Consider the following 16,555-nt stretch of genomic DNA (forward strand, 5'->3'; position numbering starts at 1 on the left):
ATCGCTCCTGGGCAGCTCTGCAGCTCCTGCCGCTTTGAGCGGCATGGTAAGGGGGTGGGGCTTCGAGCTCCAGCAGGCTGCGCGGCATCCATACATGCTGCCCTGAGCAGCATGGTAAGGGGGGGCGGGCCAGGGCTGAGAAGAGGGGTTGGATAAGGGGCAGGGAGCGGTTGGAGGGGGCAGAGGTTCTGGGGGGGCAGTCAGGGGATGGGGAACGGGAGGGGCGGTTGGGTAGGCGTGGGAGTTCCAGGGGTCTGTCAGGGTGGTGGTGGATGGGGTCGGTGAAGTCAGGGGACAGGGAGCGGGGCGAGTTGGGTAGGGTAGGGAGTGGGGTCCTGGGGCGCAGTTAGGGTGGGGGGTCTCAGGAGGGAGTGGTCAGGGAACAAGGAGCGGGGGGGTTGATGGGTTGCGGGTTCTGAGAGGGGCAGTCGGGGGCAGGACATGGGTGGGGGTCGAATGGGGGGGGACAGGCTGTTTTGGGAGGTACAGCCTTTCTTACCCAGCCCCCGATACAGTTTTGCAACCCCGATGTGCAGGGCTGGCTTTAGGAAGTGCGGGGCCCAATTCGAACAGTTTTGACGGGGCCCTGGCAGGGATGACCAAAAAAAAAAAAAAAACCACATGTGGGGCTTCTACTCACCGGGCGGCGTTCCGAGTCTTTGGCGGTGGGTCCTTCACTCACTCTGGGTCTTCGGCGGCAGTGAAGGACCCACCGCGGAAGTGATGCCGAAGACCCGGAGCGAGTGAAGGACCTGCCACCGAAGTGCTGCCAAAGACCTAGTAGGGAACCGGTTGTTAAGATTTTGGCAGCTCATCACTGCCCACAAGTAATGACCATAAGTGTTCAGGACCTCTGGTTTAGGTCACTTTATATTTCATTGGTAAGATAGCACCTAGAGCAGCACAGTTTCCCACCTTCTTCCTCAGCAATGTGTTGGAGAGGAAATCTACTAAGTCTCCAACGCTGCTTCCTGCAGCCTCCCATTCAAGTGTTGCCAGATTCAACCCTACTACAGCGTCATTGAAGTTGATGTGCTCCACACAGCACAGAGGACTGTGGTAGTAGAACTGATTACAGGCTCACATCCTTAATATGTACAGCTCTATTACTAGCTCATCCTCTACTACTCAACCTAGAGCTGATCAGTACTGTGAATGAAGACAAACATGAACTTGATTATGAGGAAACTTTAAACAATTATATCCTTCTCTAAGTTTCTATTTTACTAAGATTTACTTCTTAATCATTCTAACATAATTTTTACTTACTTTATAAGTAAATAATAAAGCTTGTAAACACAATATTTTGTATAAAAAGAAAAAAAGCTAGTTCACCATGCACAGTTTTTGGTTTTTTTTCTGATACATCATCTATGTTAGTCAAGCATCTTAGATAACCTCTCTCTCCAATAAGCAATAGAAACTATTGCTATTGGTAATCTAACTACTGTAATTATACTGCAGAGAGACTGAGTTTCTAATTTTAAAAAGTGCTAATATTCTAGTGGTTTATTCCCTGGAGGAATGTTATATGATTGCATACACAGGAATATTAAGTAGAGCTCTAGATACTGAAGAACTAAATTTAATACTGCTTTCATAAATGTAATTGAACGGCTGATTTTTGTGCATCTGAAGTATTTTTTTCAATTTAAACAAAATTCACAGTTGGATAAAAAGCAATATGTGAAATGGTAATACATATTTTATTATGTTTTTTAAAGAAACTAAAATAATTAATTATGAGATTTATACCAGTTTTGTTTTTAACTGTTACCAGTGGATGATCTTCTGAAACTGATTCTGTCTGCGGGATCTAGAGATTTCAGAAACCTTTCATCTTTGGCCTTACAATTTGTAACGTTCACTTTTTATTTGGAAAGACAATTGAATAGTCTTGTATATTTTACAAAACTGATGACCTGCAGGTGTAACACTGTGAAAAACAGTGTGTGTTATTTATAATATATTGGGGGTTAAATGATGGAACCCTGGATCTCATGGCATATATCACTCACGTGAACAAATTCCTAATTTAGGGCAAATATTCCTCCTTTATGTAGATTATTTTTATATAGTGTGACAAAGTTCCTCCTCTATCTTGGTGGGTCCTGCGCTTATTGGTGGATTTTCTTGCCTCAGAGTTTCACCATGTGGGTTGGGGAACAGCCCAGAGACCTTCCCCTCTGGAAGAACCCACAGTCCAGGTCAATTGGGAGGTTTGGGGGGAACCCAGGCCCACCCTCTTCTCTGGGTTCCAGCCCAGGGCCCTGTGGATTGCAGTTGTCTATAGTGCCTCCTGTAACAGCTGCATGACAGCTACAGCTACACCTCCCTGGGCTACTTCCCCATGGCCTCCTCCAAACACCTTCCTTTTTCTCACCACAGGACCTTCCTCCTGGTGTCTGATAACACTTGTGCTCCTCAGTCCTCCAGCAGCACACCCTCTCACTCTCAGCTCCTTGCACCTCTCACTCTCAGCTCCTCACACTTGCACCACAAACTGCAGTGAGCTCCTTTTAAAACCCAGGTGCCCTGATTAGCCTGCCTTAATTGATTCTAGCAGCTTCTTCTTAATTGGCTCCAGGTGTCCTAATTAGCCTGCCTGCCTTAACTGGTTCTAGCAGGTTCCTGATTACTCTAGTGCAGCCCCTGCTCTGGTCACTCAGGGAACAGAAAACTACTCATCCAGTGACCAGTATATTTGCCCTCTACCAGACTCCTGTACCCCACTGGTCTGGGTCTGTCACAATAGGGAATGGATTCTTCTTGAGCTTCTTCTTGCACAGCTACCTTCTAATGAGCGAGAATACTGTCTGTGAAGGAGTTGCTGGGGTTCTATCCCGTTAGACTAATGGAACCTGAGACCTCAGGATCAGCATCTGTACACCTGCTCCTTGCCCCTATGGAAAAATGGTAAAGAAATTCTGTTAGTTGAGTCACAGGGTGTCTCCACTCTCTGATATGGGTCATTCCTGTATAGGGAGGATGGGATCATATGTGACCGAACAGACCCAATCTGCAAGATCTTAGCTTTTCCATTCATTAGATATACATCGTCTGATATAGAAGTCTAGTACCAAGTCATCAGATGGTTCTGTGTATAGTGTTCACAAAAATACTAGTGTAAGGCTAAAATATTTTACTTCACCTTTGACCCATGTCATGAACTGAACCCAGGACTGTAGCTGTTGAAAGGCTGTGCCTTCTCACTTCACAGAACTTTATAAGTATTTATTATGATGCATAAACTTTTACAGTATTAGCAAATATAAAAGACCAAATTCTAAAATCCTTTCTCAGGCCCTAGGCAAAACTCTCATTGAAATCACTGTGACTTTTGTGAGAGCCAGGACTTCACATTTGACTCACCATATATGTCATTGTACACAGATCACTGTTCTTATGGTGGATGTAGGTGTTCTGATCACCATCTGCCACATCACCTGATTTTCTTGAAATGTCCCATGTGCTTTGACAACTTTATTAACTTTATGGAAATCTTGCTTTCCAAACACTTTCAATCGCACTTGAAATGGTTCTGCATACAATGGTGCCCGCAACCATGCACATATTACACACGGTGCATGTCTAATGTATGCACATTGGCAGGGGGGAGAGTCACTCAGAGTGGGGCGGGGGGAGGAGAGGGAAACAGTTTGCCTGAGGCCCTTCAAACCAAGTGGTTCTGTGACCCTGTGCTCTAGGGGCAATGCCACTCACTGAAATTTGACCCAGCGGACCCTCCATCACACCAAAGGGAAGGCTGGGCCAAACCTAAATGACATCATGCTAAGTTAAAGTGACAGTGGTTCAGTTGTGCCTACCATGTGAAAAAATTCTGGGGGTGCCCTGTCTGCATATATCTTTGTCTCACTCCCCCCCCAGCAATTCCCAAAGACTTAAAACAAAAAATCCAACTGTGGCACTGCCTTTGCTGATACATTATCATCATAGTTAAAGGCTAACTTATAGTGGTGGTTTTTGCCCCATAAATACTATTGACTAGTTGTGGGTTTACTCTGGTCTTTTGCAGAATGTATTCTGTTGGAGCACACAGGCAGAGCTGTAGAGGAAATAAATATTTCTGTAATTAAAATGGAAAGTGATCCTATGGAAATTTTAGCTTTAAAATGCTGGGCTCTTCCATCTGTGTTATTCACTTGATTGGAAAATGGAGAAATGCTGTAATGTCATAATAAGGATTGAGAATGACTTATTATGGTTATAGGTCTTATATATAAATGGTTTCCATATACTACTATCGGGTTTTGCTGCTGTGCATCATAGCTTTATTACATGCCAGAACATAAATACTCCATAAATATTGTTGCAAACATATAAAGGCAGAGGAATTTAGGGCCAGATTTCCAAAGGTATTTTAGGTATCTAAGGATGCAGATAGGAACCTAGTAGGGTTTTTAAAGGTGCTTAAATGAGTTAGGCACATAACTTCCATTGACTTCAATAAGTCTTTCAACTTCCAGAAGATCAGGGAAGAAAGCCTTTGTTCACAAACTAGGGGTATCACCTTTCAAGCCATCACACTGATGTGAAGGACAGGTGAACAGATTGGGACCTTTCATGAGGAGATACAGATGAAGGAGTTTCCAGCAGTGACTTAATGCAAGGACTATCTAGTCCAACAACAACCAAATGTATGAAGCAAAAAAATTATGCTGAAGATAGCATGAAGCTGGTTTCATCTGAACTTTTGTAAGAGGCATTGAATCAGGGAGAGACAGATACAGGAACTGCTCCCCAGTCCCAAGAGGATGTACTGGTGCTCACTTACCTGTGGTGAGATGAAAGTATCTAGTACAACACATTAATCTTTAGCCTGCATGAGTAAGAAATATTCATGGAGTTGAAAACTCAGATAGTATTTCTGCAGTGAAAGGAGTAGTTACATGATTCGTTTATTTTTAGACAAAGTACAAGGCCATCTAATATTGCAAAAATATACATTGATTTGAGACAAATTAATATGTTTTAATATATTTTGATTGTTTTTAATCTGTGTTTTAACATTTCTGTCTTAATAATTTGTCCTGGGTCAAACAGCACATTCGGCAAGCCACAGTTCAAAAAATTAGAAGGGGATGAATTCCTTCTAATTCTTTATGCTCTGAATTGCCCTCAATATTGCCCTAGCATTAGATGTGCAATTACTCTATACAATTCTGTAAACTGTATTTTCTGCTTCCCTGATCTACTGAACCAGGTAGATAGAATCAAGTTAATGTTATTGTAAACACAGAGAGAAAATCCACCATTAGAAAATGTAACAGTGAAACTGAGCCACCCATGTGAAAATGAAAAAAATATGAATTACACAATTGCTAACAATACTCATTGTTGATATGTTTTTCTCTTTGCAGGTTCACACAAGTCCATTATCAATTTTGTGGATCAGCCAAGACATCAAGATGGCTTTTTTGAAATCTATTTTTCTCTCTGCCACAGTAACTGACTAATCTTGCAAGATGCTTGCAACACCCACTGACTTCAATGGGAGTTGAAGGCATTTATCAGCTTGCAGAAAGTGCTCTGCACCTCAAAGGATTAGATCATCTGTCTGCAAAAACTGGGTATGGATTACTGGATTATTTATGGACTTTTGTTCACAGACGCATTCAATGCTGAAATAGTTACCATAGGGACAACCACATCTTGTATGACTCCAGTGCTCATGATGCAGATCCCAGAGCATGACAAATATATTGTTCACATACACACACTTTGCAGCACATTCATCCCTTTTGGTAAACTAAAAACAATTTCATGTGTAGTGCTGACATCTGGTGGCTAAAGCAGCTGCAGCAATTATACACATTCCTCTCACAGTAGATATGCCTTCAATTAGTCAGCTAGGGATTTAGCTGAATTTATGTTAACCCCCGCCCCAAACACCTTTACTCAAAATGGAGACTCTGAATCAGATGTTAAGCCTGGATGGTAAACGCTTGCAGGGTTTTTGTTTTGTTTTTGTTTAGTTCGGTCAGAAAGATGGAGGCTTAAAAGATTTAGGGCCCAATGTTGCAGACTCTTACTCACATAAATAGGCCTTACACGCACACAAGGCAGATGTCATAGGTCACATGGGCTGATTTTTTTAGGGGCACTTCTGGCCCAACCCCTTTCACCAAAGATTTTTTTCTACCCCTTTAAAGGCACCCCACATCATAAGCTGGGACCAGGGGCCAAAACACCAATGCAGCTCCAGCCAAGCCACCTCCCCAGCAGAGCTTTTGGAGATAGGGGTTCCTAGGACAGACAATGTCCAGCTCCAGCCCTACTCCTGGATTTCCATTAATTTCAAAGGGCCTGCTTGAGTATGCATTGCCAAATTAGGTCCTTATTTCCTGAATCAGTCTGGAATTTGAAATGCTACCCTGGCCCAACTAAAATAAATGGGTAAAACAATGGTATGGAACCTTGTCTGGGAGGAGAACAGCCCCACAAACATACCCTCCAATCAGAATGCCTGAAAGTGTGTGTGTGTGTGTGTGTGTGTATGAGAGTGAGTGAGGGGGAGATCAGAGATGAGAACATCCTTACCCCTCCCATTTCTATCTCTCACTATGATTACACTAGTGTTGTAAGCAAGAGAGCCTCATCCTGCTCAAGTTTTTGGTGTTGACTCCATAAGATTCTGGAGAGAAATACTGAGATATAAAATCAGTCTTCATAACTATTCCATTTTGGTGCTTAAGGGTTTCTTTCCTGCAGGCATGGGATTTTTCCAATTATTATAGTTGGAGCTGCAGTGAAGACTCTGTTTATTATGGTTGACACCAGGTTACACTGCAAATCAATACTTTTTTTTTCTGCTTTTTTTTTTTTTTAATTTTTTTTTGCACCATCCTTGGCCACACACTGTCATAAAGAACTTCTCTCTTAAATTATACAAATTACCTGAACACACATCTTAGCAGTCAGGGCATACAAGCAAAAAATAGATCTCCAGCCAACCATTTACAACAACAACAAATTAAACAAAATGGTATTCTAAAGGCAGGCAGATTACACTGGTGGGGCAGTATGGGGAAGCTCACATACATATCTGGTCAAAAATTTTCATTGGACAAAAAATGGGGCTTTTGTCAAAAAGGAAATTTCCACATGAAATAGTTATTTTTGAAGAAATTGGTTGAGTTTCTCTTGGAAAACAAAGAACCCCAAACTCCAGCAACCAAAACCTGAAACATTTCAGTTAGTCGGATTAAAGTTTCCACTAAAATAAAAAAATGTTGCTTGACTGCCCCAAAGTTTTTGGCTTTATGTTGCTGAAAACTGATTTGTTAAAAATAGATTTCTGTTGCCAAAACCCAGGGGGAAAAAAAGTTTTGCAGTGAAAACCTGAACAATTTTGTAGAAAAATTTCAACACAATGATTTCTTCCCCTACGCTTGTCAACATTTTTCATGGAGAAAGAAATCACTTCCCAACTAGCTCTGTTGCCCACCTTTCTGTATCAGGAGTTCTGTCTCCAGGCGTGTTGACTTGCAATGTTGACAAGCCCTGACTTCATCTGAAAATATTTTAAATTAAAACATTATAAATCACAATCCAATTTTACAGCTTCCCCAATTATTTTACAAATAACACTCCTGTAGCAGTCGACACAATCAACTAAACAAACACAACTAGAACACAGACAAATAACAACCGTGATCAGATCAAAACATAATGATTGCCCAGAGCTATTTTTCATTGGTGTCTTGAGTGCTAGGGATGGAAAGCTAGCTAACAGGAAGAAGAGATTGTAAACCAATCGGGGAACGCTTTTCTATGGCCAATCAAAAGCTGTCTTGCACAGCCGTTTTAGAAAAATGAGGCTTAAGGTGATAGCCTTCCCTTCTGCCTGCTGCTGCCTGCCCACTCCAAGCAGCCTGCCTGTTCGGTGCAGACTGTGCCATAGGCTAAAGAGAAGGAGATTGGCTTCACTGAGAAGAATTACAGGCTGCTAGGTTTGCCTGCGTTACTTGCTAGTTGGAAGTTGCCTGCTCATGTAATGCACTCACTTACTCAGGAAATCAGAAGCTTCTCCAGGAAAAATCTTAAGAAGCAATGCACAAGGGTAACAACTTTAACGGGGAAGAGAATTATAGAGACATGGAAAGATGCCCGAATGCAGGTGGTGGAAGAAGCAGAGCCAAGTGATGGGTTTGGTTGTGGTTACGTACAGGACCTTAGCTTGGACCTGCAGGTTGGCGTTATTAAGCCCTGGTTGCTGCTAGGTGAGTGCGTACAGTATTTGAATTTAAATTTTCATCCCCTGTTAAATGTCTGCTCCTGCAAGGCCCTCCTGAGCACCAACCAGGGGGGTACTTAACTCCCACGAAAGTCAACTGCAGGTGACGCCGATACATATCTTCCATAAAGTGCTCAGCACCGCACCATTCAGGATCAAGTTCCTTCCAAGAGATTGCTATCTTTGCATTCCTAATATGACTTTCTTCGTGCTTGCCCTCTTGCATTCCTGCTCACGTTGTTTTATCCAGTTAAGCAGATGGAAAGTTGGATGTATTAAACTCAGATGAGAAGTTACTATTCACAATGTAGACATATTTAGATTGCATTATTAAAATAACTCATCATCCCCAAGGAAAAACAAATAATTAACTTCTTTTAAAATTAAGTAGGGTATTTGCTTTGTCTGTTTATATTTTGACAGCTCTATGCAAATAATGTGATACTGAGTCCCTTCTCTTTACAGGATCACAAGATGCTGCTCAGGATCTGGAGACAATGAAAAAATATGGGGTAACAAACTGCCTAACAAAGACTATAGACTGTCTTATATTTAGCATTTGCTAGTGAGAATGCTTTTTTAATCATTAGAGAATGTTAGTTTTCTGACTTTTCCCTTTAAAAATGAGCTATATTTTATATCTAATTTAATAAAGTTGCTACTCAAAAGCTTGCATCTGATCCATGCACACAATGTGATGGGTGTTCATGGGTTTCACAAGAAATATGAAATTTCAAGATTAGCTGTGGTTTAAAGTTTGCTTTATTATAGAACAGATTATATGCATCTCAAACTGTGTTTTCATCAGTCCTCAGATACTAAGCAGGGTCAATGAGCTTGCTCATTGTTTGTATGGGAGATATTCAAGGGGGGATGACATGGTCCTGAGTCTTTGGTCCCTTTCTAGATCACTGGTGGTCTAATGAGAGTGGAATGTAGTCCAGGGGGATTCCCCTGCTGCAGGCCAATACCCTGGCATTATAGGGACTGTGCGGATAGCCTTGTGCCACCTTGCCATAACTTAGAGTAGTCTCCAGCCAGGCCAGAATTCAGACCATAAGGCCATCTTTGCCCTGCCTAGTCTGTACCTGCTGCACCATGAGGCCCCATGCTCCAGTAAGCAAGGCTGATGACTCAGTAAGTGCACTGTTAACCAGTTCTCCAATGTCTCCAACTGGTTCTCCAACCAGTTCTCCATAATGCTAGGGACATTTTGCTGATTGAGGTGTTGCCTCCTCAGCTGTAGGACTGGCTAATATATTTGGAGCACCCAGTACATTTATACTCTTATCCCTCTAATTTTCTCTTCTGTTCTTCTCATGTGCTCTGCTATCCCCCTCTTCTGTTTAAAACCCTTATGCTAGCTGGTGTAGTTAGGGTGAGGGGAAGCAGTAGCTCTTCCATCATATGATTCAGCGTGAGGGTGAAGCCCCATTGGCCAGATCTTTCCCCAGAGTGCTAGCAGGCAAAGGTCTGGTAGAGCACCAGTCAGCGCACCCAGAGAGCAGAAGACCCTCACAGTCTTAATTTAATTTGGGCCCCTCTCCACATTCAGCTGGGATGTTTTTGCCTACTCATAGTCATTCAAGATCCCATGGCTCCTTTCTATAAGGTGAAGGAGTACTTGTGGCACCTTAGAGACTAACAAATTTATTTCAGCATAAGCTTTCGTGGGCTACAGCTCACTTCTTCAGATGCATAGAGTGAAACACACAGACAGAAGATATTTATACATACAGAGAACATGAAAAGGTGGAAGTATGCATACCAATTGTAAGAGGCCAATCAATTGAGATGAGCTATCAGTAGCAGCAGAAGAAAAAACTTTGAAGTGATAATCGAGATGACCCATAGAAGGTGTGAGGAGAACTTAACATGGGGGAAAAAAAAATTCAATTAGTGTAATGACCCAACCATTCCCAATCTCTGTTTAGACCTAAGTTAATTGTGTCTAATTTGCATATTAATTCAAGTTCAGCAATCTCTCTTTGGAGTCTGTTTTTGAAGTTTTTTTTGTTGCAGAACTGACACCTTCAAGTCTGTCACTGAGTGATTAGAGAGGTTGAAGTGTTCTCCCACTGGTTTTTGAATGTTATGATTCCTGATGTGAGATTTGTGTCCATTTATTCTTTTGCGTAGAGACTGTCCAGTTTGGCCAATGTACATGGCAGAGGGGCATTGCTGGCACTTGATGGCATATATCACGTTGGTAGATGTGCAGGTGAACGAGCCCCTGATGGTGTGGCTGATGTGGTTAGGTCCTATGATGGTGTCACTTGAATAGATATGTGGACAGAGCTGGCATCGGGCTTTGTTGCAAGAATAGGTTCCTGGGTTAGTGTTTTTGTTGTATGGTGTGCGGTTGCTGGTGAATATTTGCTTAAGGTTGGGAGGCTGTCTGTAAGCGAGGACTGGTCTGTCTCCCAAGATCTGTGAGAGTGAGGGATCGTCTTTCAGGATAGGTTGTAGATCTTTGATGATGCGCTGAAGAGGTTTCAGTTGGGGGCTGAAGGTGGCGGCTTCAGCTGTAGCCCACGAAAGCTTATGCTGAAATAAATTTGTTAGTCTCTAAGGTGCCACAAGTACTCCTGTTCTTTTTGCGGATACAGACTAACACGGCTGCTACTTTTGAAACCTTTCTACAAGGTGTCAGTCTTGCCAAATTCAATTTGATTAATCAGATTCTACCAGCCTAAAAATTCCCTTAGTAGTTTGTGTATTGGATATGGAATTCTTCATATTCTTTCATTATCTGTTACATACTGTGGCTGTGCACTATTAAATAGTAGGTTCATTCCACCCCAGAGGTGGCTATGTTTCAGTGATAAGTGAGGGGATTCCTATAAGTAGTTTGCAAAGGATTTTGGGTGCCTTCTTTATGAAAGGAACTAGATAACCTAAGATGCAGACTTAACCTGTAGCAACAACAACTTCTCAAAGATTCATTTTCAGAAGTTAACTGCTTGAAACATCATCATTACCCTTATGCTTAATTCTTCTTTTGTTAAGATGGACTGAAGAAAACTGAAATGCCACTTTATACATTTTAACACTTGATAAAATCTTAAGTGGATTCAAAAAGATAGTCAAGTTAGAAACAGAGACAGAATGTCTGAATAAAATTGACTACTACTATTTGATGTTCCAATTGATGTCTGCTTAATGGATAATGCTATTTTTGTTCTTGTCCATTTTGCTTATTGTCGTCATAAACTACTTTTTTTGGCTTAGGTTACTCATGTCCTAAATGTGGCATATGGAGTTGAAAATGCCTTCCCCAATGACTTTATATACAAGAATATTTCTATACTGGATCTCCCTGAGACTGACATCACATCGTATTTCCCGGAATGTTTTGAGTTTATTGAGCAAGCCAAGATGCTGGTAAATCAATATTTCATACTATTAGTTATTCTGGGTATGTGGCAATAACTTAAAACAGTTTCCTTTGGTTAAAAAAAACAACCAAAAACACATCAATCATGCTTTTCTTAGAGTGATCAAATATTGTTTACTATTATCTACTAGATTTTTTTTTTTTAGTGCAGTATTTCTTAATTCAATCTAGAGCAATGAGTGACTTTTTGATAAGCAAGTCTTAACATAGGTCCAGATCCCTCTTCCAGGAGTAAAACATGCAGAGGAAAAGGAAAGCTTTATAAGCTTCCAGAATTCATCTATTAGGAGGCAGTGTTTTGACATACCAGAGAAGAAGCAGGGAGTTTGGCAGTGCCCCTGGAAATCAGTGGGGTTTTGCTGGCTTCCTCCAGCTGTCAGGGATACCTCAGCCTGCTACTGTCCCTTGAACCCTCCCTTAAAGGTGAAACACAGTAAACTATGAATTCAACATAAAAATAGTTAGAGCACACGTTAGTAACTGTAACCAAAGGTCCTGATTCAGCAAACCATCCCTGTTCAGCAAATATTTACTGAACCGGGATAGACATAAGCTTGTGTTTAACTGCTTTGCTGAATCAGTGCCTAACTGCATGTCAAAATTCCTGTAGAAGAACAAAAGTAGGAAATAGGACAAAACTATCATGGCAGCATGGCAGCTTTCATTTCTGATATTCTGTTCTGTGTACATGCACTGATCTCATTTCTACAGAAGTGTAAGACCAGGATATCAAAACTGAGATCTACAAAGCAAGTCTGGGAACAGAATGTTGCTGTGTTTTAGGTTGATTCCTTTTTCTACAAGAATTAAGGCACTGTCAGGTTAGAGAGGGGGGAAAAAAAGATGTCACATCTCATGCCAGAATTATTAAAAACCTTGGCAGGTGCTACAGATAATCAAAGTCCTCTCTAATTGTTATATGTTGAATTACTATATTTCATACAGGCCATTGACTTTAACAGTGCAAGAAGAGAAAATGCCTTGACAGTCAAACCTGGTTCTGGATTATTCCACCAGATCTATCATGTTCATTATTTACATAGCTTAGGATAAAGGAAGGTAACATTGCCCCATCCGCTTTTGTGTCACATAGTGTTCTTTCTTTCTAACATATCATTTACAAGTTACCTGAAACGGGGTGTCACTTAATGACCTCCTTCAGGTTTCCAGTTACGATTTCCACTTCATTCCTAAATGATACTTGCCAGCTTAGTGTCACTGCTCCACTTCAGAAGTTAAATTTTCCAGTTACTTCTCTATAATCAGAGGTATTCTTATAAAGCCTTCCATGGCAATACTAATATTTCTATACTGCAAGATGTTTATGTGTGCTAGACTGCCAGGAGATTAGATTAGAACAGTGGTCACCAACTGGTCGATCACAATCGACTGGTCAATCCTAGAGGATCTCTCAGTCGATCACGATCTCCGGTGGCAGTGTAGTGTGGCTGCCGCTAAGGCTACCCCGGCTCCACACTACTTCCGGAAGCGGCCACTGCAGTCCCGTGGCCCTGCGGGTGGGGTGGGGGAGCAGGGGTCTCCCTCTGTTTGCTGCTCCTGCCTTCAGGCACTGCCCCCACAGCTCCCATTGGCCGGGAGAGCTGCGGGGGCAGTGCACGGAGCCATGTGCCTCCCACCCTCCCCACCCCAGGGGCCATAGGGACGCGTTGGCCCCTTCCGGGAGCAGTGTGGGGCTGGGGTAGGCAGGGAGCCTGCCTTAGCCTCGCTGCGCCCACTGCCGACCGGGAGCCACCGGAGATAAGTGCTGCCCAGCGGTAGGTCGTACTCCAACCCCCATCCCTGAGCCTCCTCCTGGAGCCAGCACCCCATATCCCTTCCTGCACTGCAAGCCACAGCCCTGAGCCCCCTTCTGGAGCCTGCACCCCAAACCCCCTCCTGCACCCCAAGCCCCAGCCCTCACCCGTCCCAGAGCTAGCACTCCATAGCCCCTCCTGCACCCCACCCCCCTGCCCCAGCCCTGACCCCCCCTCCCAGAGCCAGCACCCTGTACCCCCTCCTACACCCCAACACTCTTCCCCAGCCTGGAGCCCTCTCCTGCACCCCTGCCCCAGGCTCAGCCCAGAGCCCCCTCTCACACTGTGAACCCCTCGGCCCCAGTCCAGAGCCCGCCCTTCCGAACCCCGATCCCCCTGCTCCAGCCCGGTGAAAGTGAGTGAGAGTGGGGGAGAGCGAGCAACGGGGGGGGGGGAAGGGATTGAGTGGGCGGGGCTTTGGGGAAGGGGCGGGGCCTCAGGGAAGGAGTGGGGTAGATCCTGAGTTGCCCTTAGATTCAAAAAGTGATCTTGGGTGTAAAAAGGTTGGAGACCACTAGATTAGAACAAACTGTGATCTATGGAACACTTGCTGTTAGTCTGCAGAGAGTAGATTAAATTCCCAGCTGTTCCATAGGTTTACTGTGTAAGCTTGGGCAAGTCACTTAATCTCTCTGGTCTTAGTTCACCACCTGTACAGTGGGGATAATATTCCTTTCTCCCACACTTGATCTGTTTTGCCTATTTAGATTGTATGTTCTTTGGAACAGGGACTAATTTTACTCTGTGTGTACAGCATCTAGCACAATAAGGTCCTAATCTTGATTGGGACCCTTAGGTGATACTATAATAATAATAGTTTCTGGACGGGAACCTTGTCATTTACAAGGTCTTATTTCCCCAGTGAAACTTCCATTGACTTATTACACGTTAGGGGCTGTCAAACCTGGCCTTCGGGTATTTAGAATTTAGATTAACTAAGAATATATGTATACTTTAAGAGGTCTGTCACAGTTTCAGTATCTTTATTCAGCAAATGGTGCTAGTGATTTTTCTCAATGGAAGTGAGATATTTCATCTGACTGGACCTCTTGCCAGGTCACAGACTAAGATGCAGGCATCACAAAGTTTGTTTAAGGTAAATACTAATTTTTCTTGCTTTACAACAACTTTGATAGTCTTTAGATTTCCCATCAGTTCCAAAGATAAGCTGCATTTCCTGTGATTTTCTAGATGGTGGCTTCCTTTTTAATTGTTAAGTAATCTCCATTATTTTTATCAGAACAGCAACATCTTTAAAAAGTTGTTCAGGACGTTCAAAAATGTTGTTCAGACAAGGTTCAGGCTGTTTTAAAAGAAGTATTATTACTATTTGTTATTATTATTATTTAATTAGAGACGAGACTGAATGTAACTCCCAGAATGAACCCCTGTGAACTTGGGGGAAATTCAGATATGGATCAGGGTCAGGATTTTGCACCTCAGGTCTATCTCTAGTCATTTATGTCTAATCGAAGTACAAAATAGAGTAGATAGCAAATTTATTTCTGTTCATTACACATGTTTTTCTAAGGTCTGTTTTGACATAGCTATTCATGAGCCTTATCCTGCCTACCCAGAGTCCTCACAGTTTGTACAGTGCTTAGCACAACCGTGTCCTGATCCAAGACTGAGGCTCTGAGGCACGACAATAATACAAATAAATAATAACGATGAATGAGTCTTGAGTGTGCAAAGAATGTGGGATTGGACCTGCAGGATTTTAGCCTGGTTACAAAACACAAATAAGTTCCTCTCCACACTACAAATCATTGACTCTGGGACTTGCCCTCCCCAACACCATTGGTCTGACAGAGCCTGGATTTCTTAACTTTCAGGGCAAGCTGCAAGGAATCTATTTTAGGGAGTGAAGAGGAATGGCGTGAGGGATTTGGGGGTAATTGATTGCAGGATCTTAGTATAGAATGGGAGGTTCTTAACTTCAAAAGAGGCTACTTATGTTATGACTTGGCCATTGTGAAGCAGCTTTGGTCAGTAACGTTTTTAGTTTAGGGCACTTTATCCTTGTTTGTAGGTATTGATATTTATACAATTGCTTAGAGCTAGACAAGGTGCTTTTAATAAACCTAAATAAACAGTAGGACATGATATATGAAATGTCACTGCCTATATAATAGACAGTAATACAGTATCTCAAATGACTAATGTGTTTCATTTTTCTCTTGAAGGATGGAGTGGTGTTGGTTCACTGTAATGCAGGAGTTTCTCGTGCTGCCGCAATCATCATTGGTTTTTTAATTAATTCAGAAGGACTCAATTTTGCTAGGGCATTTTCTTGGGTGAAAAATGCAAGACCTGCTATCTGTCCAAATCCTGGCTTCATGGAGCAGCTTCACAAGTACCAAGAGTGCAGTAAAAAGGCAAATGGAAGCATAAATGATCACAAATGATAAAATGAGAGAAATGCATGCAACTATCAGTGTGGTTATTCTGTAACAAATGTGCTGGCATAGCATACCTTAAACTGTCATTTCTGAATTTAAATAGCTATGTATGAGGGGAGGGTAAATTCATTTCCCCCACAGTTAATTCTTCAGCTTTTTAGTCTAAATAGACTGTTACACTAGTTGGTCCAGACATCAAGTTGCTAAGAGACCAGCTTTTCCCCTGATATTCTTCCATTGACTTCAGAGAAGATTTGGCCCAAGGACACATTTTTCCCAGAGTGGTGAAAAAATGATCAAACAAGTTTTGGTTTGTTTGAAATATCAGATAGAACAGAATGGTAGGTTTTCATTGAACTGTCTGTGGAGGTAGCAATAGAAAAATAAAATAAAATGCAGGCTCAGATAATAAAGTTACCCCATCTACTTTAATACCAAGTCCAATCTTTATCCATTCTAGTGGGTTATAAAATCTAGATAATAAACTGTTTGTATAACAAAATGCCTCTGTTTTGTTCTTAAGTTGATATTGCAAGGCAAACAGGTTTTTATTGAATTCCGTGGGTTGGCCAGACAGTAAGGAGCCTTCTCTTCCCTCGCATCCTGTTCAGGGGTCAGCCACAAGCCTCCTTAAGAATAAAGGAAGTGCTTCCTGCTGGAGCTTTCAGTGATTCTAGTCTCCAAA

The 16,555-nt window shown here is 42.3% G+C and overlaps 1 protein-coding gene across 2 annotated transcripts; it reads left to right on the forward strand.

Moving 5' to 3' along the window:
• The first annotated feature begins 7,839 nt into the window (after nucleotides 1-7,839).
• DUSP19 (dual specificity phosphatase 19) lies at nucleotides 7,840-16,346 on the forward strand. 2 transcript variants are annotated; one of them, XM_024204064.1, is made up of 5 exons: nucleotides 7,840-8,243; nucleotides 8,723-8,769; nucleotides 11,489-11,641; nucleotides 14,460-14,564; nucleotides 15,655-16,346. In XM_024204064.1, the coding sequence occupies exons 1-5, from the start codon at nucleotides 8,018-8,020 to the stop codon at nucleotides 15,874-15,876; spliced, it is 753 nt and encodes a 250-aa protein (XP_024059832.1). In that variant the 5' UTR covers nucleotides 7,840-8,017; the 3' UTR covers nucleotides 15,877-16,346. The 2 variants fall into 2 exon arrangements, with proteins under 2 accessions (XP_024059832.1, XP_024059833.1); XM_024204065.1 differs by lacking the exon at nucleotides 14,460-14,564.
• Nucleotides 16,347-16,555: the final 209 nt, after the last annotated feature.

The sequence above is a fragment of the Terrapene carolina genome, unplaced genomic scaffold (assembly GCF_002925995.2).
Source record: "Terrapene carolina triunguis isolate 2854851 unplaced genomic scaffold, T_m_triunguis-2.0 Scaffold62, whole genome shotgun sequence".
In the NCBI taxonomy this organism is placed as follows: domain Eukaryota; kingdom Metazoa; phylum Chordata; order Testudines; family Emydidae; genus Terrapene; species Terrapene triunguis.

Bases quoted from the DNA above. Each gene is read 5' to 3' on its own strand.
- DUSP19 (XM_024204064.1), top strand. From the start codon at position 8,018: ATGCACTCACTTACTCAGGAAATCAGAAGCTTCTCCAGGAAAAATCTT. The intron at 8,770-11,488 runs GTAACAAACTGC...TTTTTGGCTTAG, and splicing joins AGACAATGAAAAAATATGGG to GTTACTCATGTCCTAAATGT. The intron at 14,565-15,654 runs GTAAATACTAAT...TTTCTCTTGAAG, and splicing joins CATCACAAAGTTTGTTTAAG to GATGGAGTGGTGTTGGTTCA.